Here is a 27217-nt window from a genome sequence, read left to right as displayed (position 1 = left end):
AGCCGCCCTGAGCGCGGTGACTGGCGGCGGCACTGGCGGCAGCTGGAGGCGTAATAGTGCGGGTCGCGGGCTTGGAGAAGTTAAGAGGCGGCGGTGGCGCCGGGGACGACGACGACAGTAGGAGCGGGCCCTGGGCTTGTCGCTCACCATGCCGACCGTAGAAGAGCTTTATCGCAACTATGGCATCCTAGCCGACGCTACGGAGCAAGTTGGCCAGGTAAGTCCCCGAGAGGCCTGCAGGGCCCGGCGCTCCGCGGCCTCTCGAAGGCGCTCCCCGGGCCGGGCGGGGGCTCCTGCTTCGCCCTCCCGCGGACTCCCAGCGGCGCCCGCTGTTTGGTCTCGATGGGCCCCAGTGGGAGTGTAGACGCCCGCTTCGCCGGGGAGAGCGCGGGTCCCGGTCCCAGGTTATTTCTCTGCCTCCCTTGACCAGCCTTTTCTCACCGTGGCGTTTCCTAACTCAGCCTCGCCAGCCCCCCGTTAATTGTCGTCCCGAGCCTTGCCCCGCATATTGCTTTAAGTCTTTCTTCTTTGCGGTGGACTTCAGCCCGTCGGAAGATTAAGATTGAGAGTTCTCGAGAGGTTAGAAATGTCTTTCTCGAAGCAAAACAAACAAACAAACAAAAAACTTGCTATTAATTTAGGAAGAGTGTTTAGCGGACAGAAGTTTGTGAAAACAGAAGAGGGGCCCTTTTACCCAGATTTTAACAAGGACTTACGATTTCGTTTATTCAGTACATTTTTGAGCGCCAGGTGCTGTGCCGGGCGCTGGAGGTACAAGACAGAAAGTTACTGGTGCTCTCCGGAATGTATCTTTAGTGAGGTAGACTACGGATAAATAAGAAAGATAGGTCCGCCACCACCCCCAGCCCCCCCCCCCCATTGAAAAGTGTAGTACAGAAAATATAACAGAATCGTGCAGTGGCAGTGGGGAGGGGCGGGGAAGAGTGCAGCTTTAAATAGAGTTGTCTGGCAAGAGCTCTCCGCAGTGTTTGCCTCAAGACACACAGTTTCCGCAGTGTTGAATTTTTATGCAGGCTTCTTTGTGAGTTTTCAAGTACTGGAGTACATTGAACTTAAGGAGTTGGGGGTTGTGTGTGTGTTTTCTTAGGAAAAGAACCAGGCTCTCCCAGAAGTAATCTTGGTCATTGTCGTTAGAAATTCTATGCGTATCTTTTCAGTACTTAGAACTTAATGTTATTCATCTGCTTACCCATCCCATGGAGTAAGAAGTGGAAGATCCTGTATATAGTCTACTAACGTTATCAAGGCTGTGGCAGCCCCTCCCAGCCCCTTTTTCTGGACATGTGTAATTCAGGTAAATCTTTTTAGAGCTAAACAACAATAAAGTTGTGCTGTCAGGACCTTAGTTAATCTTTATCTAGAATTGTAAATTTACCAGTTTGAAGTACTAGATCATTTTCCTTCGGTACATATTTCCATTTCAGTAGCAAATTTTGACATCATCAGTCAGTGAGAAATATACTGTGTGTTGTAGACAAATATAGAGTGGGTGTTAGGTCAATACTGAGGGAGAAATTTTCTACTGGTTAAGACAAGATTGGGAAAACTATGATCAGTCATATTTTGATTTTGTTGTTCCTAGAAAGATGTGGTAGTGAAGATACTCTCATTCATTGTGACGGAGTTGAGGGAGATTGTAGCAAATTGTTGTCCCAAAAACTGATTTTGTTGCAGATCAGCAGAGGAGATGGGGTAAAACCTACAACAGTGATTCTCAGTTTGTAGAAGCTGCTCTCCCAAAGAGGTATATCAGGAATTTTTTAGGGAAACTTAGAAACTATATACACAGTCCAGTCCCGTTCCCCCAGCCTCATTCTTTGCTGGTAGCAAACAGTTGACCGCCATCTACTATGCTAGGGCAAACAGAAGTCAAACTGGAATTTATATATTCGCTGTGAATGATTGAGAGTTGCTCACATTTTTCTCTTAATGCCATCTTTAATCTCTTAAATATATGTACATATTTATTTATTTTGAGAGACAGCACATGGGGAGGTGGGGGACAGGGGCAGAGAGATAGGATCCCAAGCAGGCTCTGTGCTCACAGCACAGGCTTGATCACCTGACATGTGGCTTGATCCCAGGAACGGTGAGGTCATGACCTGAACTGAAATCAAGAGTCAGACCCTTAACCAACTGAGCCACCCAGGCGCCCCTAATGTCATCTGTAGTTTTAAATACCAGGTAAGATTGAGAGTTCTCCCTCAAGAGGTCAAAAATGTCTTTCTCAAAGTAAAAGTCTGCTTTTAATTTAGGAAGAGTGCTTAGGAGACAGAAGTTTGTGAAAAACAGAAGAGGGGTTTTTTTTTTTTCATGCAGACTTTAATGAACGCCCACAGTCTCATTTATTCAGTACATTTTTTCAGTGCCTACCATGTACCAAAAACACTGTGCCAGGTGCTAAAATTTTAGCAGGATTCCTTAGCACAGTGGGAGCTCAGTACCTTCATGACACTGTAGTGACAGCTGTCAGGCAGCTATTTGAGACGAAAAGCCCTGTGCATAATTAGGTGTAGGGATTTTCTCAGCCTCAAATAGTGAATTCTGGAAGGACTGAAGCTCGACTGAACCATAATGGCTACTAAGTCTGCTCTACTGTATAATAACTTCAACCTTTAGAGAAAATTCCTAAAACTTCTCACCAAAAAAGATAGTGGGTTTCACGACCCTGCATGTGAATTTTAACTAAAAGCAAGAGGCAACTTAATGGAAGGAACACCACTGACAGTTCTTTAAGGAGAGAAAGTCTTTACATTCTTAATGTAGCAAAGCCTGACTTTCATGTTAACTTAGGAGGTTTACAGTCAAGGGTTAAGGTATGCTGGCAGGTACCTATGTGGACATTTCGGAGACCATATATGAGTTTTTAGTCTAGAAATTCCTTCTAACATTTATGTTCGTTTTCATCCTTTGCCAAAGAGCTGAGAACCATAGTTGCTTTTGCTGCTGCCGCTGAGGGGAGTACCCTCTTCTCTACTGTCAGAGAGTAATGCTCTCTGAATACATCAGGAAAAACACAAGTCCTCCGAGGTTTTCAGCTAATTTTCTCCAAACAGATTATTCTCTTGATGAACCTCCTTGGCACTGTGTATTCATTTATAGTACTTCATATTTGTATTTTATTTCATGTGAGGGCTTTTCTTATTCCCTTATTAAATTATAAAGTCTTGAGGTTAAGGGTTAAATTGTCTTTATTTTTTTTTTCTCCTTGCACTGTACCTTCTACTTCAGTAGACATTTTTTCTTTAAAGTTGAAGAAATACATTAAAAGAGAGAACAGATCTAATTAATTGTATATAACTGTATAATTATATAAGGTTAATAATTATACAACTAATATATGTCCTACAATCACATATAAATGTAATTATTGTTATGTGTGTATATATACATGAAACAAAAACCTGTTTACAAGGATTATCTCTTGGGAATGAAGGTGAGAACTTTATACACTCACACATCATATATGTGAACCATGAGCATGTGTTTTCTAATAAGCAAACTTCAAGTGAGAAATTCTAAGTGATGTATTATTTAACACCTGAAAACATTTCCCTCCTTTTTTGTACCTGCTATTCAGCTTCCCTTCCCCCCACTCTGCCTCTGCTACTCCTTCAGGTCTCCTTGCTCTGCTGAGTGTTCCTCTACCTCCCTAACCCCCTTTCCACTGTGCTCTGGCCATAATAAAGTAAGGTGTTGTCCATTAGTATTTTACATTTGTTTCTAATTTTTCCGAATTTACTTAATTTTTAAATGTAGATATTTAGTTTTGTATTATGTAGTCAAAAACTTTTTTAAGTTAAAAAAATACCAAATATCTGTGAAGGGACTGGGGCGGTTAGGCTGAGCTAATAAGATCAATATAATGCCTGAACCCTGATTTCTCCTTTGTTCTCTTAAACGGGAGTACACTGGCTCTACAGAGTGGAAAAGCATAAGCTTGATTGACTTCTATTTCATGAAATACCACTCTTTTGGTGCCTTTTTTCCCTATGATTAAGCTAAAAAACACAGACCAAGTTCATACTCCTTCAAAAATCTGTAAAAAGTTGGGTGATGACAGATGGTGACTACACCTATTGTCATGAGCATTGAGTGATACGTAGAATTGTCGAATCACTGTGTTGTACATCTATCTGTCAACTATACTTCAATAAGAAAGTGTTAATTTTGTGTTACAAACTAGATTTATTCATTGAGGAAGAAGTAATAATATAGCTTTGCATATCCATTTTATTTTTATGTCATACTTGAGAAATATGTTTGTTGAAACTATAAACTTCTCTAAAATAATTCTTTCTTGCTTAGAAGCTGCATCCTGGTCCCAAACAAACATGGCTTTACCTGGCATGTAACTGATCACTTACATATATTGGTTGTGTTTTGACAATCACTATCACAGACTTTTTATTTTAGAAGGTATATGCTGAATGTGGGTCTACCTGTAGCCTTTTATTTTTACTTGAAAATATTGTAGTTTGCTTTTTTTTAATTGTATATTAAAGGCATACACAAATGGTTTTAGGAATGTATTCAAACATTTACAATTAAAACTTGTTAGTATCACAGTTATCTAGCAGAACTATGCAGTTGTAGTGGAAGAGAAAAAATAAGCCGTGGTGTGTAGTACTTGGAATACTTTATTATGGTTACAGTCCACCTGTCACTGAATCACTGCGATCACTGAGAACATCGCTTCTATTGTGTTTCCTACTTTGAAAACCAGAAGTAATAACTACTTTAGGGAGATTCTGTAAAAAGTCTTGTCCCTATGCTACAGTTAAAAGACAAAGAGCTGGCAGTAGAACATTTTATTTTGTATTACATAAAGGGTAATGAGTTTGAAGTCTATTAGTAACGTTTATAGAAATTATTTGATATGGGGCGCCTGGGTGGCTCAGTCGGTTAAGTGTCCATCCTCAGCCAGATCATGATCTCATAGCTCGTGGGTTTGAGCCCTGCGTCGGGCTCTGTGCTGACAGCTCAGAGCCTGGAGCCTGCTTTGGATTCTGTGTTTCCCTCTCTCTCTGCCCCTGAGCCGAAGTCAGCCGCTTAACCAACTGAGCCACCCAGGCGCCCCGGTAGATTTGATTTCTAATTTGAATTTGTAAAAATATTTTAACTTTCCAAAGAACTTTCTCTGTTTGGGATGCTGCATCTCCATTAACATGCCTATATGGAGCCTATATTTAGGACTCAAATTTTGCCTTTGGTGGTCCTAAATCTGGCAAACTTTCTTTCTCTCTTGCTTTCTTGACTAAGATCTCAGAACTTAAAGAAGCTTCATATTAGGCACAGATCTTGACTTTAGAGCCTGTCAGAACTGTGTTCAAGTCTGGATCTGCTACTTGTCTAGCTATGAAGCTCTGGGCAAATTATTTCACTTTCTGAGCCTTGGTTTCCTCGTCTGAAAAATAGGCATAGTGGTAACCCACAGTACCCCACTCACTGGTTTACTGTGAGGCATGCACACAAGGCATTTCTCAGTACCTGGTAGGCTTTCAGTAAATGTCGCTAATGATTCCTTTTTATTCTATTCCAGATGCTTTTTTTCCTTGACAAAAGGATGGTTTGAAGTAAGGTTTCTTCATTTAATTTCAGACAATGTAAGGAGTTTCCTCAAAAGTCTTTAGAAGTAAAGCTTTGTTTGAGTTAAAGGAAATTGGACTGTGATACCCTGTAAAAAGTAAGGATGTCAGAACTGTTTAAAACTTTGATTTTATGAAGTCTGTCTAGAAGACATGAGGCAAACCACAGGAATGTGAATGGTAGAGAAGTTAGCCATAATTTTTCAAACCTTTGCAATAAAAAGTATGTAATATACTTTTGAAGTAGTAACTCCTGAAGACTGATTTTGTTCCTGCATTTTATGAGGAAACGAACCTAATTCAGAGAAATTTTTTTTATTTAGGAGTTGGTGTTATGTTTAAGATACTAAAATTTGTCAATCACTTGATGGAATTTTATGTTTTTTAGAACTAATTTTTAGAATTTATGTTTTTTAGATAGGTGGCAATTTATGAACTTCTAAAGTTACCTAGTATTTTTTGTAGAATATATTAAAACCCGTACCTTTAAAAGATCTAATCGTGACCATAGCCTTTTGACATGAGAACACTTTTAAAAGTCCTTGGGATTCTACTGTACCTTAATAACTTTGTATTTTGCTTTATTTATTTTAACGTAGTATTGTCCATAAAAAAGAGTTACTATAGAACTAAAGTTTATTGGATGTTTATTGGCTATTCTACTTTTGAAGGCATGAGGTATCTGAAGCACTTCGAGCATTGCTGTGAACAGAGTAAACACTATGCCATATACACATTAGGTGTCATTACTATAATGTTTACTGTTGTGCAGTAATTAGAAGTTTTACCCGTATGTCCAAACAGAAGATGTATCTAGAGTCTCAGTGTTTATTACTCTCATTTGCCAGTTTGTTCACTGTCATTTAATAAAAGAACTGGTTTGAAGGCAAGTGTGTTAGGGGGATTGGGAACTTGTTGACTCTTCAATGATGAGTATCTGAGGGAGAGCGCTTCTGAAGTTTTTGGTTTTTTGTTTTTAATAAGGAAACAAATGAGCTTTGAATGTATTGTTGTAGTAAAAAGTTAAATATGTGACATTAGAATCTGTCTTAATCCAAAATTGACTATCTAGAATGAATTACTGTTTTCATATCATAAAAATATGAGGCTAGGGAAAAAAAAGCTTCCTAACCTTTCTGTTACTGCTTAATTTTCAAGATTGTATTCTCTCCCTATTCACCAAGGTGCTAATTGAAAACATAAGTATGATTATGTAAATGTAACACAATTCTTTGAAAATTCTACAATATTCATTATAGTTTCTAGCCATGATACAGTCACAAGATTGGGGTCAGTAATCACTAGAGTGAAGTTGATGCATCTACAGACTTACTTGCTTTTTCTATTTAAAATTCAAGTTGTCAGTCTCTCTTCCCCAACTGATGAATAATGCGTGGGGGGTGGGGGGGGGGCAGGGAAGAAGATGTTAGAAAAGTAGGTGTCCAATTTAAGCAGTAAAACTGCAAAAATAAGTCCAATTTTTTAGCCTGAGTAAAATTTTAGTAATATAAAGCAGACTTGAACAAGTTTGTTTAGCTTCCCATCTTTAAAAAATTGTTTCTTCTGTTTTATTCTTTCTTTCAGCATAAAGATGCCTATCAAGTGATACTAGATGGTGTGAAAGGTGGTACGAAGGAAAAAAGATTAGCAGCTCAGTTTATTCCGAAATTCTTTAAGCATTTTCCAGAATTGGCTGATTCTGCTATCAATGCACAGTTGGATCTCTGTGAGGATGAAGACGTATCAGTGAGTGTATGATTGATGCTTTTCAGCGAGCTTTCAGATGTCTCACTTGCCGTTCTCAGACACTTTCTGTGTGTAGCTAATGGAACTGACGTAGCGGTGGTATCAGTGCCCAGGAAGTCCTGCAGTGTGTTTTGGTGTGATGCCATGCTGAGGCTTAAGCCTACGTGTGAGAAAATATTTTCTCTCTTTCACCAACTTTCAACTGTGAAAAATGCGTAGAATCAGGAAATATTTTGTTTTGCTTATCGTTATCCACTGTAAAAATGGGTTGTGGCTCACATTTTTTCATAGATTGTTATACATTGTGCACATGAAATTAGACTAATGTTAGTTTTTAATCAATTTATACTTGCTTAGATATTTAAAATATTAAGTATTAGATCGTATAGTTTGAACACCCCTAAATCTGGTGCATAGCAGAAAAATAATTGGTCTGTGTAATAATTACATATGATTACTAGAATAAGAAAAAATAGTTTTTCCTTGGAACGGAATTATATTAGCATATCTGGCTGCTGATACAGATTCCTAAGAACTTTCAACTATTACCTCCTGGCTTTTCAGATGCAGTTAGTGAATCGCCAACATTCCATGCACAATTTGCTACATATAACTCCTCCATTTTTTTTAAACTACGCGCCCCCCCCAAAATACAACTAAAACTTAAAGTAATAAACAAGCCAAGACCACATATTTGGAATTAAGTACGTAGTATATATTCACAAATGTTGTGTTAAGTAGTCAGTAGGGAAATTTTAAAGTAAATAGAGGTACTGGATATGACTTTGCCTCTCCAGGGTACTGCAGTATATGCCCAAAGGTAGTAAAAATGCAACAGTTAACATGTAATCAGTGTATAAACTGTTGTTTATGATCTCAGATCTGTCTGCTCCAGTCAGTTAATTGTACTTAGCATCCCTTTTACTTAGCATCCCTTTTCACCACATTTTGTTTTAGTGATTCTGTGAAGCTCGAATATTAAATTGGAGCAAATTATTTCTAAAACTGCAAGAAGCCTCATGTTTTATATTTTGGTGACTCATGCCCCTAATTATGGTTTCTCTCCAGTTTTAGTTTTCTTTAAAGATTGGGGTTGTTGTTTTTATTGATGATAGTATTTGGTTAATTTTTTTGTTTGAAATCATATTCAGATTCGACGGCAAGCAATTAAAGAGCTGCCTCAGTTTGCCACCGGAGAAAATCTTCCCAGAGTGGCAGATATACTAACCCAACTTCTGCAGACAGGTAAGAAATTTTATTATTACCCTCTTATCTAAATGTAACTTCCCTTTGAAATTTAGCTTTTTTGTTTTCCTTTTTGGCTGAAGGTACTACTTTTGATAGAAATTAAAATTCTTCTTTTCATTCAGTAGTTTGAAGCTTATTGTGATTATCTAATTCCTGGTGTTGTTTTGTTTTTAATTCTGTTCATAAAGACATAGTGACTGGATTCTTTTGGGAATTTTGATGCATTGTGATTTTTTGCCCCAGTTTCCTGTAGCTTTTTAATTGTACTATCTTAATGTAAAAGCTTTCCTGGTGTGAGATCAGGTTTTTCTACCTTTATAGGGAAGATGTATTTTCTTGGTAGTTGAGAAGAATGCTTAGTTATATGTCTCCTCTCAATGTAATCTGTGAGAAACTACGTTGAATCTTAGGTTTGAAAATGCAGCAAATATTTTTCATTCCTTTTATACATTGTACTATTTTTTCTCCATCCAGATGATTCTGCGGAATTTAACTTAGTGAACAATGCCCTGTTAAGTATATTTAAGATGGATGCAAAAGGTAAGCCCACCACTTGTTCTGAATTGTGCTTGATGTGTTAAAAAAAAAAAAAAAAAGTTGGGGAGCGTGGCATTCCTTATTAAGGATAAAATCAGATTCATCCAGAGATCTATTTCATAAAAGTTCTGAGTGTTCTTTAAAAAAGCTGCTTAGCACAAGATATTTGTGACGTGAAAAACCTAGCAGAAGTAATTGCAAAAACACATCAGACTTTTCCATTAGAAATCTGTTGGAGGGGTGCTTGGTGGCTTAGGCAGTTAAGTTGTCCGACTTCGACTCAGGTCTTGATCTCATGGTTTGTGGGTTCAAGCCTCATGTCGGGCTCTTCGTTGACAGTGCAGAGCCTGCTTGGGATTCTCTCTCTCTCTTTCTCCCTCTCTTTCTCTCTCAAAAATAAATTAATACATAAAATTTAAAAAGTTGTTGAAAACTCCCTTTGCCACATTAAAGAAATTCTCCAAAATGCCTGGGTTTATTATTAATGATTAAAAAGTCATTCTTTTTTTTTTTTTTTTTAATGTTTATTTTTGAGAGAGAGAGAGAGTGTACACACAAGTCGGGTAGGGCCAGAGAAAGAGGGAGACACAGAATCTGAAGCAGGCTGTCAGCACAGAGCCTGACACCGGGCTCGAACCCACGAACCATGAGAATATGACCTGAGCCAAAGTCGGATGCTCAACCAACTGAGCCACTCAGGAGCCCCCAGAAAAGAAAGTCATTCTTAAACGGATTCTGAGTCCATGAACAAAGCATCTGATTACTGTTACGGTTGGGGTATAGAAATTTCAAACTAATTTAGCCAGAAACAGTCATATTCAGGATGCTTATTAACTCACTGGAAAATAAATACTGTTAAATGAGTTAAACAGAGAAACTTCATTACAATATAGAATTGATTTGCTACACAACTATTTTGTTTTGCAGGGACTTTAGGTGGCTTGTTTAGCCAAATACTTCAGGGAGAGGACATTGTTAGAGAACGAGCAATCAAATTCCTTTCTACAAAACTTAAGACTTTACCAGATGAGGTTTTAACAAAGGAAGTAGAGGAACTTATACTAACTGAATCCAAAAAGGTAAGCTTCAGTCATCATTTAACAGGACTCCTGTAAAGCAAAAGAACATATTTCAAATTGTAGTATTCATTAATGTCTGTAGCTTTTGTATAAAATGATACATCCCATTAGAACCACTAAAGAATGTCAAGCTTTTCTTATATTGTATTTTGCACTTTGGTCACCAGTAATGATGAATTGGCATATTGATTTAAAGGGATGTGGTCACAGTTAAATCTTTCATGGGGTATCCTCAAAATTTATGCATTCTTCAGGACTCTGTACAAGTAATTTCTTTCAGGAAATTTTACCTAATTTTTACCCCCTCCCCAATTTTAGGATATTCTCCTCTAGTGTTCTGGATCATTTCAAAATGAAAGTGAAACACATTGAAGTGCCTGTTTTCTCATCTTACCCCATGACACTGTAAGCTCAGGAGACCATGTTTATTTGTGCTCCTGGCGTCTAGCATAGTTAGAGACGCTAAGATTCACAAGATGTGTCATAGCTAACTTTGCACTCATAAAGTGCCAAAGTTTGGAGATCATTATTTTTATATATATGTTGAGGAAAATTCAAATTTTTCTCTAACAGCACCACTCCCTTGCTTACTGATGAGATTTCTTCAGTGAGAGCGAAAGGAGCAGCTCTCCAGCTGGGAATATCAGTATCTGCTCCAGCTAGTAATCTGGTGGAGTATGTAAGGATTGCTTGTTTCTTCAGTCAGTGAACATAAAGACTTAGACCCACTCATATGGAGCACTCAAGACTTGCATGGTCTCAGATTTTGTATACAGTTGCCATATTAATGTGAGCGAGCTGCTTTTATTTATTTATTTTTAAAGATTTTATTTTTTTAAGTAATCTCTACACCCAGAATGGGGCTCAAACTTACAACCCCAAGATCAAGAGTCGCATGCTCTACTGGCTGAGCCAGCCAGGTGCGCCAAGCTGCTTTTAAATTCAGGAAACTGAATCTGATTTGACAGCTGACTATAGAATTTTCAGGGTTTTTTTCCCTCTTACCACCCCACCCCCTGCCCCGGTGAAGAGCCTTTTTAGATATTCTTTTCTTAGCTATTCTCCTATGAAATTTTAATGCCACAGATATACTATATCTATTTATGCACTGTTTGTATATCTGTGCTTCGTACATAAAGAAGAAAAATTTTCCGAGAACCACATTTTGCCCCTCTGGAGACAGTGTTGTGCCCTGTTGAGAATGCATGATGTATTCTAAAGCTAAATTTGACTGAAGCTAGAAGCTGTCCTCTCATCAGTATTTCAGAAATATTAGCAATCCAACTTTAGTAACTGAAATAAATTTGCTACAGTTTCAATATTGATCTTTCTTTCCCATTCAAGTGATAACAATACTGTTATTCTGAATTGTCTCTTTGCAGGTCCTAGAAGATGTTACTGGTGAAGAATTTGTCCTGTTTATGAAGATACTATCTGGGTTAAAAAGCTTACAGACAGTGAGTGGAAGACAGCAACTCGTAGAGTTGGTGGCTGAACAGGCTGACCTGGAACAAACCTTCAATCCCTCCGATCCTGACTGTGTGGACAGGCTCTTACAGTGCACTCGGCAGGCAGTACCCCTCTTCTCTGTGAGCTCTTTGTTTTACATAGTTGATATTTTGATTACTCTATTAGCGTATATTTCTATGGATTCTCACTTGAGGGTTCTCCTCAAACCTTTGCATATAAGTAGTAACAGTGGAGTGAATATTTACTGGGTGGGGTTGATGAGAGCCCCGAACAGCCAGAAATTTCTTTAAAGTCTTGCTTAGAGACTTTTTAAAGGTCGAGAGCATTTTGCGTCATAGTTTATGGTTTGGCTGAGTTTCTAAACCATTTGGTTTAGTAATTTAGCTTTTTTTTTTTCTTAAATTTTGTAACAGATTGTTGTTATAGGTAAATACGCTCTTTATCTCTGGCTTTGTGCTTCTCTGCTCATGAGTCTTCTAGGATGTGCATAGAGTAGTTTGAAAAACACAATTTAAAGGACTCTTCCTTTTTTGCAAAATGTACAGTCTGAAATTCAACACTAAAATATCCCCTAAAATTTGACCTGAGCATTAAGGAAGAGTTTGAAAGTCTGCAGATGTCCCAGTGCTCCAGATGACTTGGTTACGAAGTGTGTATTGTCACAAGGTTATTCCTGGAGTGCTCTGGGGTGTGCACTGTGTTGTAACTACACTGCTTGATGCTGTGGTGCTCAGCATTTTTTGAATGACATTCTGTTATTACATTTGAAGGAATATTCCCCCCCTTCTTTGACAACTCCGTGTTCTTTGTATTTTTGCAGAAAAATGTGCATTCCACAAGGTTTGTGACTTATTTCTGTGAGCAGGTTCTCCCTAACCTCAGTTCCTTGACTACCCCAGTGGAGGGCCTCGATATACAGTTGGAGGTAGGAGAAAATGTCTGCTGTTAGTACTGAAAAGACATTCTCATATTCTAACATAAATATAAACCACTAACTTCGAGATCTGATTTCTAAGAGAGTAAAGTTGTGATGGCTAGCTAGTAATCTATACCAGGATTAATCACTTAGGAATGCTTTATGGATTTAATGAAAGTTTGCTGCATTGGGAAAGCACTGCCTATAATGTTCATGATACTATCTTTGTAGCCTTAATACTTTTAAATAAGGTATTTAATTCATGATTGCTCCTCTCTGTATCTATAATCGATAGAGCCAGATTTAAACAGACTAACACAAAATATCTTTTATCCCTTCTCCAATATAATTGACAGCTCTCTCCTTTGTATCTCAACTGTAATGTACATTCATATTTTTTTCCCCACAACACATATAACATTTACATTTATTTATCTCTCCACATTTAACTGATGCTTCTCTATATCCCCAGAATCTGTTGTGGAGTCTGATTCTGGAAGGCACTTAATAATTGTTGAATTAAGCTGAAATAATGGAAATGTATATGCCATTCTCCTCTTAGGTTTTTAGGCTAGAGAACAGTCCTACTGTGTACTGTCACTATCATTTGCTTCAGATGTCCTGGGTTTGGCTTATTAGACTGAGATGGAGTACAAGACAGGTGGACCCCAAGAATAGTGGCAACTACCAGTGCTTTGAGTTAGTGTCCAGAGACTAAATTTCATAGCAAACAGGGCCCACTCTAAATATTCGTAAGTAATTCTTTGCTGTTAAGAGTTCTTCCTCGGTGTTTCTTCATAGTACAATATTAAGCTGTAACAGAAAGCAGCCTTAAAAGTTACCTAGAATCATTCTTACTTTACAGCCCTTGCCCATTCAAAAAAAATAATACTAATAGCAGTGAATTGTGTGTTTTAGGTATTGAAACTATTGGCAGAGATGAGTTCATTTTGTGGTGACATGGAAAAACTAGAAACAAATTTAAGGAAACTGTTTGACAAGTTATTGGTAAGAGCTTTTTTCTTTCTTTATGGCGTAGTCAGTATATAGTGTGGTGTAATTTCTAGAGAATCAGCTTTTGAAATTCAGATTAGGTAGAATAATTCTAGCAAGTGTTTTTTAGTTGCTCAGGCCACATGTTATCTACTTTTAAAAGAAAATCTTTGACATCTCTTCTGTTGTTGATATTTTGCATAAAAGATAATACAGGATTTATATAGTAGGTCTTTCTGTTATTCCTTTATCAAAATTTTTTCACATTTGCTCCAGGTCACCATCCAGGTCGCTGCCCAAGGCCAAGTAGCTTTAGCAGCCAGGAAGTAAGGTCATTTAAGTCATAATTGTGGAGAAAATAGGCCACCTGATAAAATCATTATCAGCATCACCAAGTGATTTTCTTGTTGGATGTGAACAATTGTGTAACTGACACAGTGAGTGATAAACATCAGACGTGTAGTATAAATGGACTCATCCCACATCCCGTGCTCTCTCTTCCAGACCTGTAACACCTGCTGGGGTGTTATAGCACTCATATTGAATGCCTTTGGCAGTACTTGGAATGTGAGAGTCAAACAGTGTGGGATAATGTTCAGAAAAGATTTTTGGAATTAGCATAGTAAAGTGATTAAAAACATCAATTTTGTGAGGCACCTGGGTGGCTCGGTTGAGTGTCCAACTCAATTTCAGCTCAGGTCATGATCTCACGATTCCTAAGTTCGAGCCCTGCATCAGGCTCTGTGTTGACATTGTGGAGCCTGCTTGGGATTCTTCCTCTCTCTTTGCCCCTCCCCTGCCTGTGCTCTCTCTGTCTCTCAAAATAAATAAATAACTTAAAAAATATATCAATTTTCAGTGGCAAACTTAGATTGAATCCTGACTCTTCAGCTGACTATTTCATCATAGAAAAATTATCTAAGCTCTCAGAATTTCATTTCCTTCATTAGCATAAGTGCCTAATAAATGTTAGCTACTTCATTGTCAGCAGTAACAGCAGCAGCTATGACAGGTTAACATAGAGAGTTGACAGGCTGGATCATTGATCTAATAGGTAAAAGGGATATCTTACCTAAATTTCTGATGTTGGCAGTTTTTAACACTTCATGCCTTAAAAGGGTGCAGCTATGACAGGTTAACATGGAGAGTTGACAAGCTGGATCATTGATCTAAAAGGTAAAAGGGACATCTTAACCTAAATTTTTGATCTTGGCAGTTTTTAATGCTTCATGCCTTAAAAGCATGCCCTTCATTTACCTCATTATATGTTAATAATTAGAGCATTTCCAGTAGATTGCAAACATGTTTGTATTTCCATCTCTTAGGAATACATGCCTCTCCCTCCGGAAGAAGCAGAAAACGGGGAGAATGCTGGTAATGAAGAACCCAAGCTACAGTTCAGTTATGTGGAGTGTTTGTTGTACAGCTTCCACCAGTTGGGCCGAAAACTTCCAGATTTCTTAACAGCCAAATTGAATGCAGAAAAGCTCAAAGATTTCAAAATTAGGTGATGTATGATTGAAGTGGTCCAATCCCTGGCAAAAATGATAGCTATCTTGACACTCCCTTGGTTTTGTTTTTGTTTTACAAGAGTTCTCTCTCCACCCTGCTTTACCCCAGTAGAACAAAATAAAACAGGAATGTATACAAACCGGTGGCATAACATATCCACATAGGAGGAAAGAACTTTTTCTAAAACGGACTCTAGGTATCCTTACTTGCTTTATGATCCCCAGCAGATTCCCAGTCTCTCTAACTGCCCACATTTTCCTCAGCAGTTACATTAAATGATAAAGCACCTGCCTTGTGGAGTTGTGGGAATATTAGACAGTGAATGGAAACCTTGGCACACGCGGGTACCCCATAACCTGGAGCTGCTATTGTTGATGTCTTAGAGTGTTCCGGAGGAGCACCACCGGAGAAATCTTAAGTGATTATCATGAAGACACTTTGTATTGAATCATTTTATTAACAGCTTCACATCTTATAATTTGAAATGCTTGTCCACTGTATCATCTGTTACTGTCCTCTACTCTTGGGTAAGGCAGAGGTTTAGTACTTGGTGAAGCATTTGAGAAGCAGCAACATGTTAAGAAATTACTCCGAAAATTAAATAATGCCAAGTTGTTAAGTGGAGTTCCTAGAAGTCAGCAGGTGGGGCTACGTACTGCCTCTCTCCATGTATTTGGGAACAAACTTGAAAAGGGAGTTACTTAGGACCCTTTGAGATTTACATGAGTTTGTAATAAATTCTCAGATCTGCAGTTTTGTTATACTTTTAACTGGACCTTGAGGTGTAAACAGGTCAAACACTGTCCCTTGTTTGCAGATAAAAACATAGAGATTAAGTGATTTGTCTAAGGTCACTTGACCTTCAGTTGGCCAGTGAAAGAGTAGAACCCAGGCCACCTGATCCTAATCCATGCTCCTGAATGGTTCACTGACCATGCCTTGCAGGTAACATAAAGAGCACAGTGCTACAAATCTTACTCTTGCCAGGTTGAGTGTGGATTTATTACCATTTTTGATAAAGGAGGACTGCTTTTATTTCACTTATTTATGTATCTTTTGGGATCATGTATTGATAACTTAAAAATTAGCTATAGTGTAAGATTCTATGAGTTTAAAAACAAAGTTGAAGTTGTGATTTGCTAAGTAACCAGTACTTCTTTATTTAGGCTGCAGTACTTTGCCCGGGGTCTGCAGGTTTATATCAGACAACTTCGCTTGGCTCTGCAGGGTAAAACAGGCGAAGCCTTAAAAACAGAAGAGGTAAGAAGAGTGGATCACATCTTATAAGGAAATTTTTTTATTATAGCCAGAATGTATTACAAATTCAGGCTCAGGGGCACCTGGGTGGCCTAGTCGGTTGAGCATCTGACTCTATTTTGGCTCCGGTCATGATCCCAGGGTTGTGGGATTGAGCCTCGCGTTAGGCTCTGCTTAAGATCCTGTCACTCTCCCCTCTGCCCTGCATGCGCGCGTGCGCGCACACACACACACACACACACACGCTCTCTAAAAAAAAAAATTCAGACTCAATTCATATGTTGAAATGTAACAGGTAATACAAGTCTATGTTGAAGATCCCATGTTAGAAGATTGTCTGCAGATTCAGTTATTTACTAAGTTATATTTTCATATGTTTATCCTTGTTGAAATGTTTTGTTGAACGTTTCCAAGTTTGTGAACAGTGCTACCAAACTTAGATACATACCAGTCTTTTGCTAGGGTCTCATTAGCACATTTTGTTCAAATATTTGATTGACATTTGTGATATTTAAAATTTTACCTTTTTGATAACCAAATACCAATTTACATTGAAAAAAAGATTAAATTGCCAGTTCTACCCCAGACTGTATGTGTATGTGGCGGGGATTTTTGGATTTCTCTGATTTCACCTATTTTGATAAATCTTCACCCCAATCCTAATGAAATATTTTAAGTTTTCATTATGTTTTCATCTAACTTAAACTGATGATTTTTAAAACAACTCCTATGCACATATGACCTGCCCCTCACTCATTTTTTCAGATAAATGGTAGAAAACACTTCAGTGTTCTAACCTATAAAGGGAATATAAAGATTATTTGCTTTCTTTGCCATCTCTGCACTGGTTTAGATTAAAAAAAAACAGGAATGAGAAGAAATGATTCTGAAAGAGAATTGCTCTAGTTCTATATGGGAATGGAATATACATCATAAAAGTTATTGGCACTTTAATTTTGTTTTCCTTTTGCAGAACAAGATTAAAGTTGTTGCATTGAAAATAACCAATAATATCAATGTTTTAATCAAGGTAAGTCTTCCTTTCTTACCCAGTCCTCCACTAGAAAGCTAGTGCAAGAGGTTTTATCCATCTGTCTTTAGGTCTATTATGGTACACTGTTAAAGGGAAATGCCATTGTGTTCTAGATATTTGGTCTTTTAAAACTTTACGCTTTTTACAATACCAAGTGACATTTCTATAACTATTATGAAGTCATACATCGTTTTATTTAAAAGCTACTGCAGAGGAAGACGTGCAGATTTTCTCTGGCCCAAAGCATTGGAGCAAATACATTTAGATTTAGAAACTTCACTGACTTAAGTTCTGGTGGTCTTAATGTTGTGTCCTTTCACATGGCCAGTAAAATTCTGCTTTGCTTATTCTAAGCATGGACAAGTCTGTGTGGCACCTGAGATGTTTCCCTATGGTTCTTTTCTGTTAACTTATCTATGCAATAAATTAAGAGCTGTCTGTACTGTAGACTAAGGTGTACCTTACCATTAAGCCATAAATACCCTTCAGTCCTATTTACCCTCCCCAAGCATCCATAAACCTAAACAAAAGACAACCTGAGAAAAAAAAAGAATCACAACAAAGTAACCATCATTTGTTCCTACAAGTTAACTTTCTTGTTAGCCAGCTGGGAAAAAGAAATATTTGTTAACAGAGCACAAACCTGACAGTAACAAATTAAGACTAGTGGTATACCTTAACACCAATCTGGTAAAGATCTCATGGAATAAATACTTTTTTATCAGAGGAGAGGGAAACTTTTCAGAGAAAGCAACAGGGAGACATTGAAGGATGAGTATCATGGTGTCAACACTCTCATCTCCTAAGGAAATTATTATAACAGCCACCACTTATTTCGAACCTTAAATACAAATAATAATTTCAAATAGTGAATTCATATATTAAATGTGAGACTTTTGAGAAGTAATTTATATACATCTCTGTAAGTTTAAGGTATACAGTATGGTTGGTAGACCTGTATGGTGAAATGATGACCACGGATAGATTCAGCCAACATCCATTTTCTCATATGGATTACAGCAAAATCCCTTTCTTATGCTAAATCATATGCTAAATTGGTCCAGCTAGAAATCTCAGGCATTTTTAATTCAAAGGACTTTACATTGACTAATTCCTTACATTTACCTGGCGTGGTGGATTTAAGGTTTATATAGTAGGATGTGGTCTTTTGTAGTATATTTAACTATGGAAGTAAGTCAATTTACTTTTATCATATTTTACCTACATATAAAATATGTAGGTAAAAAATAAATTAAAAAATGATTTTGACACGTAAAAATCAGAGTAAAGCTGGTAAGAAATGTTAGGTAAAATACTAAGAATAAATATATTTAGAAATGTATCCAAGTTACGTGAGGGTATCATGAGGTTAGATTATTTCAGTTCTGGATTGCTTTAACATTTAAATTCAGCAAACATTTGCATTATTACATGTTGATAATTTCGTATTTAAATCTTGGGGGTTTTTCCTTCATTGGTAATTTGGAGACATTTAAGAAGAAAAACATGGGGCGCCTGGGTGGCTCAATCGGTTGGGCGTCCGACTTCGGCTCAGGTCACGATCTCACGGTCCATGAGTTCGAGCCCCGCATCGGGCTCTGGGCTGATGGCTCAGAGCCTGGAGCCTGTTTCAGATTCTGTGTCTCCCTCTCTCTGACCCTCCCCCATTCATGCTCTGTCTCTCTCTGTCTCAAAAATAAACGTTAAAAAAAAAAAAAGGAAAACATGATTAGCCAGGCCTTTAGTTTTGTTCTAATTTTGAAATGTATAAAAGTCTGCAAAAGCAAATGCAGGCTGTACCATTTTTTTCCATGAAAGCACCTTGGTGACTGCCTCTGTGCAAAAGAAGTGCTTATTTATTTACTTTGTTTATTAGAGTTGATAACATTTTATTCTAGAACTCAAAATAATCATCATTTAGAAAAGACTTAGCTACAGTTTCTGAAGTGATGTACACAAAATAACATTAATGAAGTGTAATAGATGGAATTTTAAAAAATTGTTTACTTTTTCTGTTGCAGCTTTTCTTAGGTAAGCAAGAAGGATAGATTAAAGTTTCCTCTCCTCAGTTGTGTCTTTAAGATATCTCCACATTACTTACCCTCACCACCAAATATGTTACAAATCTTGTCTCATTTTGTCTTTTCAGGATCTCTTCCACATTCCTCCTTCTTATAAAAGCACAGTAACATTATCCTGGAAACCTGTACAGAAGGTGGAAATTGGGTAAGATATATTTAAAAGAGATTTGAGTGTTCTAATATTTATGATTTATAAATATGAAAATCTCTGACTTTGGATATTATATTTACTGTACAAAATGGTACCTTATTAAACAATCTTAGTAAGATGTTAAAATATGACAATTAGAAGCATGACTTAAAATATAAAGTCTGATTGCAGTATAAACTGGTGGAATACATCGCTGGAATGTTCAGGCTTCTCTGTACTCCTGTGGCATAACGAGACTTCTGACAAGTTTTATAAACTGAGTCCCTTGCCTGTATAGTTCTTGAAGCTACATATTCCAGATTATTTTAAAGCCTTGTAAATGCCTTTTGCCATTGTTGCATAATTAAGGCACAATTAATTTGATGACATCAGAACATTATATCCCTTTTTCTGATGTGACTATCATCTTTAGGATGTCTTTTGACCAATATGCTAAATTACATGTGTGTTAATGGCCTCTGGTAATAGAATTTTTTTTATTGCCCTTCTTACTGTTACAGGCAGAAGAGAGCCAATGAAGATACAACTTCTGGTTCACCACCGAAGAAATCTCCAGCAGGACCAAAAAGGGATGCCAGGCAGATTTATAATCCTCCTAGTGGGAAATATAGCAGCAATTTGAGCAACTTTAATTATGGTGAGCGTTTCCGTTTGGGTACAAGTAATATGAGAAGTTAGGCAGAAATTGTGTTGTACTTGGTTTTACTTATTAATTGTATGTAGTAATATATATAATGGCTCTTTCCAGTGACTTTTCTGAGTTAGCTTGGGGAACTAGAGCTACTGGGGAAACGAGCTACCCCATTCCTTTATAACTCTCTCTTGTAGACTTACTGAATTAAGCATACAACACTAAGAACTTGGAAAAGAAAAATATTCCTCTTGTATTCAGAGGAGGGAACCAAAAAAAAGGAAGTTGACATGAACCATCCATTCCTCGTTTTCCCTGTTGTAACTTCAGGGCAAGACATTCTGTGCATTCTCCCTCAAGGGTAGATACAGCTTCTAGCAGATATGATGATATTAATGATCCTTCTTGGACCTTATCTGCCTACTGCTTGTCCTTCCCATCTTCTTAACTACTATGGAAGAAGTCCTAGTAGTGGAGTCAGATGTTAATGTATCACCGGCAAGGAAGATGTGTCCCATTGTGGTCTCTCCCCACTGCCCAGGGTGCAGTTTCCCTGTTAGCTTTAGCCACTGGTGCCAGGAGAGCTTCCCTCTAGTCCATTCTCTCCCAGTGCTGTGGAAGAAGAGCAGTCTGTTCCATATTGACTTGTATCCTCATAGATCCTTTCAAAGAAGAATGGATGAAAACATTCACTGAGTCACCTCCTTAATCTTGTTTAAGAAGACGAATCTTAATAATACTGGCAACCAAATGTAATTAGGATTGGTCTTATTTACCAGTCAGAATTAATTCTGCAGTAATTATCTTTAAAAAAGTACATTGTGAAACATGTAACTCTATAATTGTTTCCAAGGTGAGATAATTCTGACATTAAAGTCTTCCCACAGTAGCTAAATTCCTTTGAGCAAACAGCTTACAGAAAGGTGTTTTTTTTAGACTGTGAAATGAACCCTTCTATTTGTCAGACTCCGGCAAATTTAGTGTAGGAAAGATCACTGAACTCTTACTACGTAAATGTGCATCTCTTAGCCTCTTCTCTTACTAGAAAACTAGGGATAACAGAGCTCTTAAAAACTTCAAATAAGAGGGGGAAAATACCCTCAAGAATATTTGTGCAGACATTTTGTAAATGGAAAGGATTCTGTTACTTCATCGCAACAAAGATCGTCTTCTATTGTTTGTATGATTTGTGGTGTCTTTCAGAATTATTCTTAAAATCCACTGTTACCTCAGATACTATCTTCATTTGACTTAAATGAAAGTAATCAAGAGCTATGGCAATACATAGAGAATTGTATTCCTTTTCACTTGGGCAAATGAGTTACTCTTGAGTTGCTTTGAGGATTCTGCCCTGTGAAACTCACTGCCTGTTTGATGGGGAGAATCAGATGACATAATGCATGTGGAAAAGAGATGTGAAAAATGCAGAGCCTTAGATTATGATTTTTTTTTCACTATCAGTGTGAAAAAAGTCTCTGAGTCACTTACAACCTCAGTTGTACCATAGTCCTCAGAGTAATATGGGCAAAACAAGCATTCCTGTTAATTGTGTTTTGTGTCTGGTATTATAGCCCCTGAATGTTCCTAAAGGGGTCAACCTTGTCGTTGGGGTGCTGGTCATAAACAGAACTACAAAGAAACTAAACTCTCATCTTTTTTTAGAAAGTAGTAGCCAAATTTCTGCCAGCATTTTAGATTTCAAGAGTTGAATGTTAACAGGTTATAGGTATTCTCGTAGTAGCAATTTCAAGAGTTTTCTTGGCTTTCTTTCACCCATTCCATTGAAAACAGTTCTTGATACTACAGATGAGATTTGGTGGGCCTATCTACCTCAAGTTTTTTCCCACCTTTTTTATGTCCTTCCCTTAGGGAACTGAAAAAAGAAGCATGTTGTATTTTTTTTTTTTCTGGGATGTCACTGTTGCCTCAGAATTGGAGGGGAGAACATGTTTTATTTTCTTAATGCCTTCTAATACATAGTTTGTTAACCACCATAATTCCACTTTCCTGTGTCAGCCACACTCTTGTTTTATTTTTCGAAAGGCTGGTTAGATGGCTTTTTTTTAAGTCATGTATGCTGAGGGGTTAGGAAATTGACTCCTTTTGGTTATTAGAGAACCAAGTAGTATTAATACTTATTACCTTATTACATTGAAAGAAATAGGCTGTGATAGGCCTGAACTTGTTCATCATAGAAGAGGAACCAGAATTGCAATTGTTCTTTGAGTCTAGGCAGGAATATGTAGCCATTTTTTTCCTTATCCAAGTTTATCACTTTACTAACCAAGGTCTCTTATTTGCTTTATAAACATTAACTCAATTCAACTTCTTGGTGCATTTTTTAATCAAATTATTTATAAACACCTGCCCACGTTTGGTTTTCCCTCCTGGACATATTTGCTCCGTAACCTAGAAGTACTAAGCATGATATATTTTGTGACTTGTGTCCTGCATATTTTACATTTTTAGAATGTAAAAATAACTTTTAAATCATAATTGTAGCTGGGAGCAGTGGTTTTTTTAAGTTAGTAATGTAAGCTTGAAACCACTTAAGAAATCATGCAAATGCAGAATGGTGCCTCAGGATAAAGCTCTTCAAAAAAAAAAAAAAAAAAACAACCTTTTTTTTTTTTTTTTTTTTGGAGCCTCTGAACTGTGTAGAAATGGCTACATCCATTGCAGGTCAAAAAGAAATAGTATAGACAAGATAACCATGTCAAACAGTATCTTCATACAATGTATGTAATATCCTCATTAGATACGGCTGAATAACAGAGGGCAAGTAACCTAGTTCTGCACATTAAAATTGATTGAAAAACAGTTGAAAGGGTGAGTTTTAGTAGTCAGTTTACACGGAATAATGATACCTATGAAGATAATTTCTTAAGTGTGTTGTTAAATTAACTGAGAAATGAAGGTTTTATAATGAGCACGATAGGGGGAAAATGTGCCTACATCTGCATAGATGAGGCCAAGTCTTAGAAATGCTGGAGTTACAGCATACATAAGGGTTGCTATACAACCTGATGCACTCGTTGCATTTCTGGGAGAGTCTTACTTACCCCCAGACCACCTCTGATTTTCTCAGTATGTTCAGGGAATAACCAACATGGTGGTTTCATTTAAATGGCTTTCAAACTGATCAGCTCAGAAAAATGGGTTGGGGCAGGAAAGATGACTTTGAAACAGATTCCATGCTATTACACATGTAAATGTTGGCTAAGCTGGGGAATGATCCAGTTAGTTTTCTAACTCAGAGAGTTGCTGGAGGAAAAAAAAAGACATCAAAACATTACCCAAATAAGGTATCTATATTTCTAGCCTTAATAGCAAAAAAAAAAAAAAAAAAAAAAATGGATTGCAATATAGACTTAATAGGAATTTTTCAAGCATCCATCCAACATTATGGATCCAAAATGGCAACACCTGGTGGTTTTCATTGCTCCTAACAAGACTGCTGCAGTGAGGAAGTTTGAAGGTTCAGTGAAGAGATTTGATTTCTGGAATTAGAAGTTTGAGACTCATGACTCATTTATGTATAATCTAAAGTTCAACCTTGCTGATAACTTCAATCAGTTTTCTTCACTAGAGGATTCCTTTAAGGATTATTTCTCTGGAACTATAAAAGAGACTAACCAATGAATCAAAGACTCATTCTACTGTATGACACAAGTGACTTGATTTTTTAGCAAGATAAGCTTAATTTACATTAATAATCTGAATACTGTATACAAATCACCTTTTGGGCAGCTCATGTTAGCTGATAAAGTAGTGAGAAAAGCTGTTGGCATTTATATCAGCATTTTTGTGAGTCCAGGTGCTTGAAATACCGCAACCAAAACAAATTGCCTGTCCACTGCATTTCAAAGGTACATTTTTCAGTCTAGGTTAATTTGTCAAAATTGATCATTGATAACTTAAGCTATTTTGTTTGCACTCATGGCACTAGCTTTTGAAGGCCAGTGGCATTTTTGTTAATTCCATATTAAGTATAGAATTTTTAATAGTTTAATTATCTTCAGTAGTGATAGGCACACCAATAACTAAGAAATGTAGTTACAACATTATCACTTTGAAATATCTAGTTTTTGGGTACATTTAACTGAGTACCTACTTTGGATAGATTTGGCACCTTGCCATCGTGCATTAGTATGTATGTTGCTCTGGTTTATGTACACATTGAATTTGTAGATGAGCAGAATACCAGCGCTGCTTTTATAGAGTCTGCTGCTACACACAGAGCTACGAGCTACATTTCTTCTGCATTTGCTGTACCATGAAGTCCTGAGCAAGACCTAAACCCTTGTTCGCTTTTTCGTAGAGCAGAGAGGAGCCTTCAGGGGAAGTAGAGGTGGCCGAGGTTGGGGAGCACGAGGAAATCGTAGTCGGGGAAGACTCTACTGAATAAGACATCACATTCTTCAGCATTGTCATGAGCTTAATATACTTAAATTCTACTACTCATTGGATTGCCGGGGATGTCCCTTTAAAAGGACTGCTGCCTTCAGCTAAAAACTTAATGTTCTTTATACCTTTGTATGTATGATCTACTTTTGTAACAGACCATGGTTGTGTCCAAGGTAAAAACCACAGTGATATTTTTGGATGCTTTGTTCACAATCTTGACTTGTTTTTGCAATATCATTATTACTCAAAATTCATATTGTGAATCTTTTACTTTTAACATCTTGGTAATTTGTTATTGAAAGCTATTCGAGTCTAAAATGTAATGAAATTCAGTCCATTTCTGGTAACTGGTAAAGATGATCAGTTGAAAGTTTACGGATTTCCTCTACCCTCTGTCTTTTTTTTTTCTTTTGCCCAATATATGGAGAAGAATAATGGTCAATCTTAACATTTTATTTTCATTGTTTTTTTAAATAAAGCTGCTAGGCATTTCCTACCTAGTGTTATAAAAGCAAAATACTTAACAGCTTTCTTAAAATGTAAAAATGACATTACATTTTTAGGAGGAAGTAAGTTACTTTGCACTGCTTACTTAACTCTTCTCCATATGTTGCGATACTAACTTTTGACTATGGGATCTTACTATTTGAATAGAAATGTGTATGTATAATATACATACATACATAAGCATATGTGTGTGTGTGTATATATGTATATACACACACATGCTGTGAAACTTGACTACGCAACATAAATCATTTTTTAAAATTCCTGGAACGGGTAGTCTTTGACACGGTGATGATCCTTTTAAGAATGAATCCATTATTAACTTGTTACCTAGGTTTTCCTCCCAGTAGTGAGGGATTTTGAGTCAGTTGCACTTACATGATTATTGTTATTTAAAACTAAAAATAAACAAAGGCTGCATTTTCAAAGATAAATTTGGAGATCCCTGCTGGAGAAATACAGCCAAAATATTGAATCAGATGTACATATAGGTTTCTACAGGATGAGACAGAATAATTTAGAATTGGGGGATTTAATAACCAGGGCAACCCAGGAAAAGTGACTTGAAAACATGGTGTACCAATAAGTAAGGGATGCTCTCTCGGTTTGCTTTTGCCACTTTCAAGATTTTAACTTCTCAGGTTATTAATCAAAATTATTGTATAAGTTAGCTAATAGAATCTTTAGGTTAAAACAACAGACGGGGGGTTTGTGGAGTGTTTAATGTCATGGGCATTTTTAGTAGCATAGGCCCTTTGCTCTGCATTTGAATGTTTTATATCTTTTTGTTCCACAGTTAATCTTCCCTCCCCCAAGCTTGCTATTCAGATTCAATGCCTGAATGACATTTTCTAGTAGTTTGACATATTTTTTGAGGAATAGTTTGTGATTCCAATGCAGGTGTCTTCATTATTGTTACCTCTACATTGGGGAAAAGGCAAAACCCCTTTGTTAGAATTACTGCACATGTTTATGGGAAAAATATTTTTTTTAAAGACTAGAATGATACAAGTGAGCAAAAGAAGTTGGTCAGCTTGACTATGGAGTGGTGGCAATAATCTCTAAAACATTCCAAAAGACTCTGAGCTGAACCTAAGCTCCCTTGGAATCTGAACAGACATAGGAACAAGGAATTGCATTTGAAAACTGTGACCAGATAGTCTGGACCTCAGAGGCATCAGCCAGTGGCCTAAAGCCATTTCAAGTACAGAAACTATTGGGACTACAGCTATATAAATTTGAACATTAAGTGTAACTTTTCCTCTTTTTCTTTTTTAAAGCATATTTGTAAACTCAAAGCTGAGCAGAAATAACTTTACTTTCTCAAGTTTGACACCGAGTCGATTATGTTCCTTCCTTTGCCACCTCATTGTTCCCTTACCTTTCCTAAGGCAATAGTGCACAACATAGGTTATTTTTGCTTCAGAAATTGAATGAAAAACTTCATGCCATGAATTTTTTTCTTTTGCAAGACACCTGTTATCACCCTGTTCAAATGTAAATGTTCCCTTATGCTTTTGAAATAAATTTCCTTTTGTAATTTTGTTTTGTGTCTTGATGTGTTATGATTATGTAACTTAAGATTCCTGGATATCCATTATTGATTGCTTTTATTTTGCCAAGCAATCAATACTGCCAAGCAGTGTGTTAGACTGAAAATACAAAGATGGACAAGTTGGCTCTGCCTTCAAGGAGTTCAGTCTTGCAAGTTATCTTTAATTTTCATCCTTTGAGGTTTATGTTTAAGAACTCACATACTTCTGAAAAAAAAGGATTTGGTCATTTTTATTGAAGTAAAACAGATACATTCTTGCCAAAACATTGTGAAATAACTAATTATCATCTTCAAGTTAATATGTAAAGTAAGTCAGAATGGCTTCATTTGACGGCCAGCCTTTAGTAAAAGTCTTCCTGAAGTAGAATGGTTAGGAGTGTTTTTTTTTTTTTTTTTTTTTTTTTAACATTTATTCATTTTTGAAAGGCAGAGAGAGAGCGCAAATGGGGGAGGGGCAGAGAGAGAGGGAGACACAGAAACAGAAG

At 37.0% G+C, this 27217-nt stretch overlaps 1 protein-coding gene across 2 annotated transcripts; it reads left to right on the top strand.

Moving 5' to 3' along the window:
- On the top strand, positions 1 to 26721 carry API5 (apoptosis inhibitor 5). 2 transcript variants are annotated; one of them, XM_015075705.3, is made up of 14 exons: positions 1 to 217; positions 7194 to 7355; positions 8507 to 8600; positions 9078 to 9143; positions 10068 to 10219; positions 11602 to 11808; positions 12510 to 12614; positions 13524 to 13613; positions 14924 to 15105; positions 16277 to 16370; positions 17341 to 17397; positions 19550 to 19626; positions 20133 to 20269; positions 24585 to 26721. In XM_015075705.3, exons 1-14 carry the CDS (start codon positions 149 to 151, stop codon positions 24665 to 24667), a joined length of 1575 nt encoding a protein of 524 aa, XP_014931191.1. In that variant the 5' UTR covers positions 1 to 148; the 3' UTR covers positions 24668 to 26721. The 2 variants fall into 2 exon arrangements, with proteins under 2 accessions (XP_014931191.1, XP_014931192.1); XM_015075706.3 differs by having other exon boundaries at positions 2 to 217; positions 24590 to 26721.
- Positions 26722 to 27217: the final 496 nt, after the last annotated feature.

Source organism: Acinonyx jubatus, chromosome D1 (genome assembly GCF_027475565.1).
Source record: "Acinonyx jubatus isolate Ajub_Pintada_27869175 chromosome D1, VMU_Ajub_asm_v1.0, whole genome shotgun sequence".
NCBI classification, from domain to species: domain Eukaryota; kingdom Metazoa; phylum Chordata; class Mammalia; order Carnivora; family Felidae; genus Acinonyx; species Acinonyx jubatus.
Note: the sequence above shows the minus strand (reverse complement) of the source record. Positions and strands in the feature narration are given on the sequence as shown.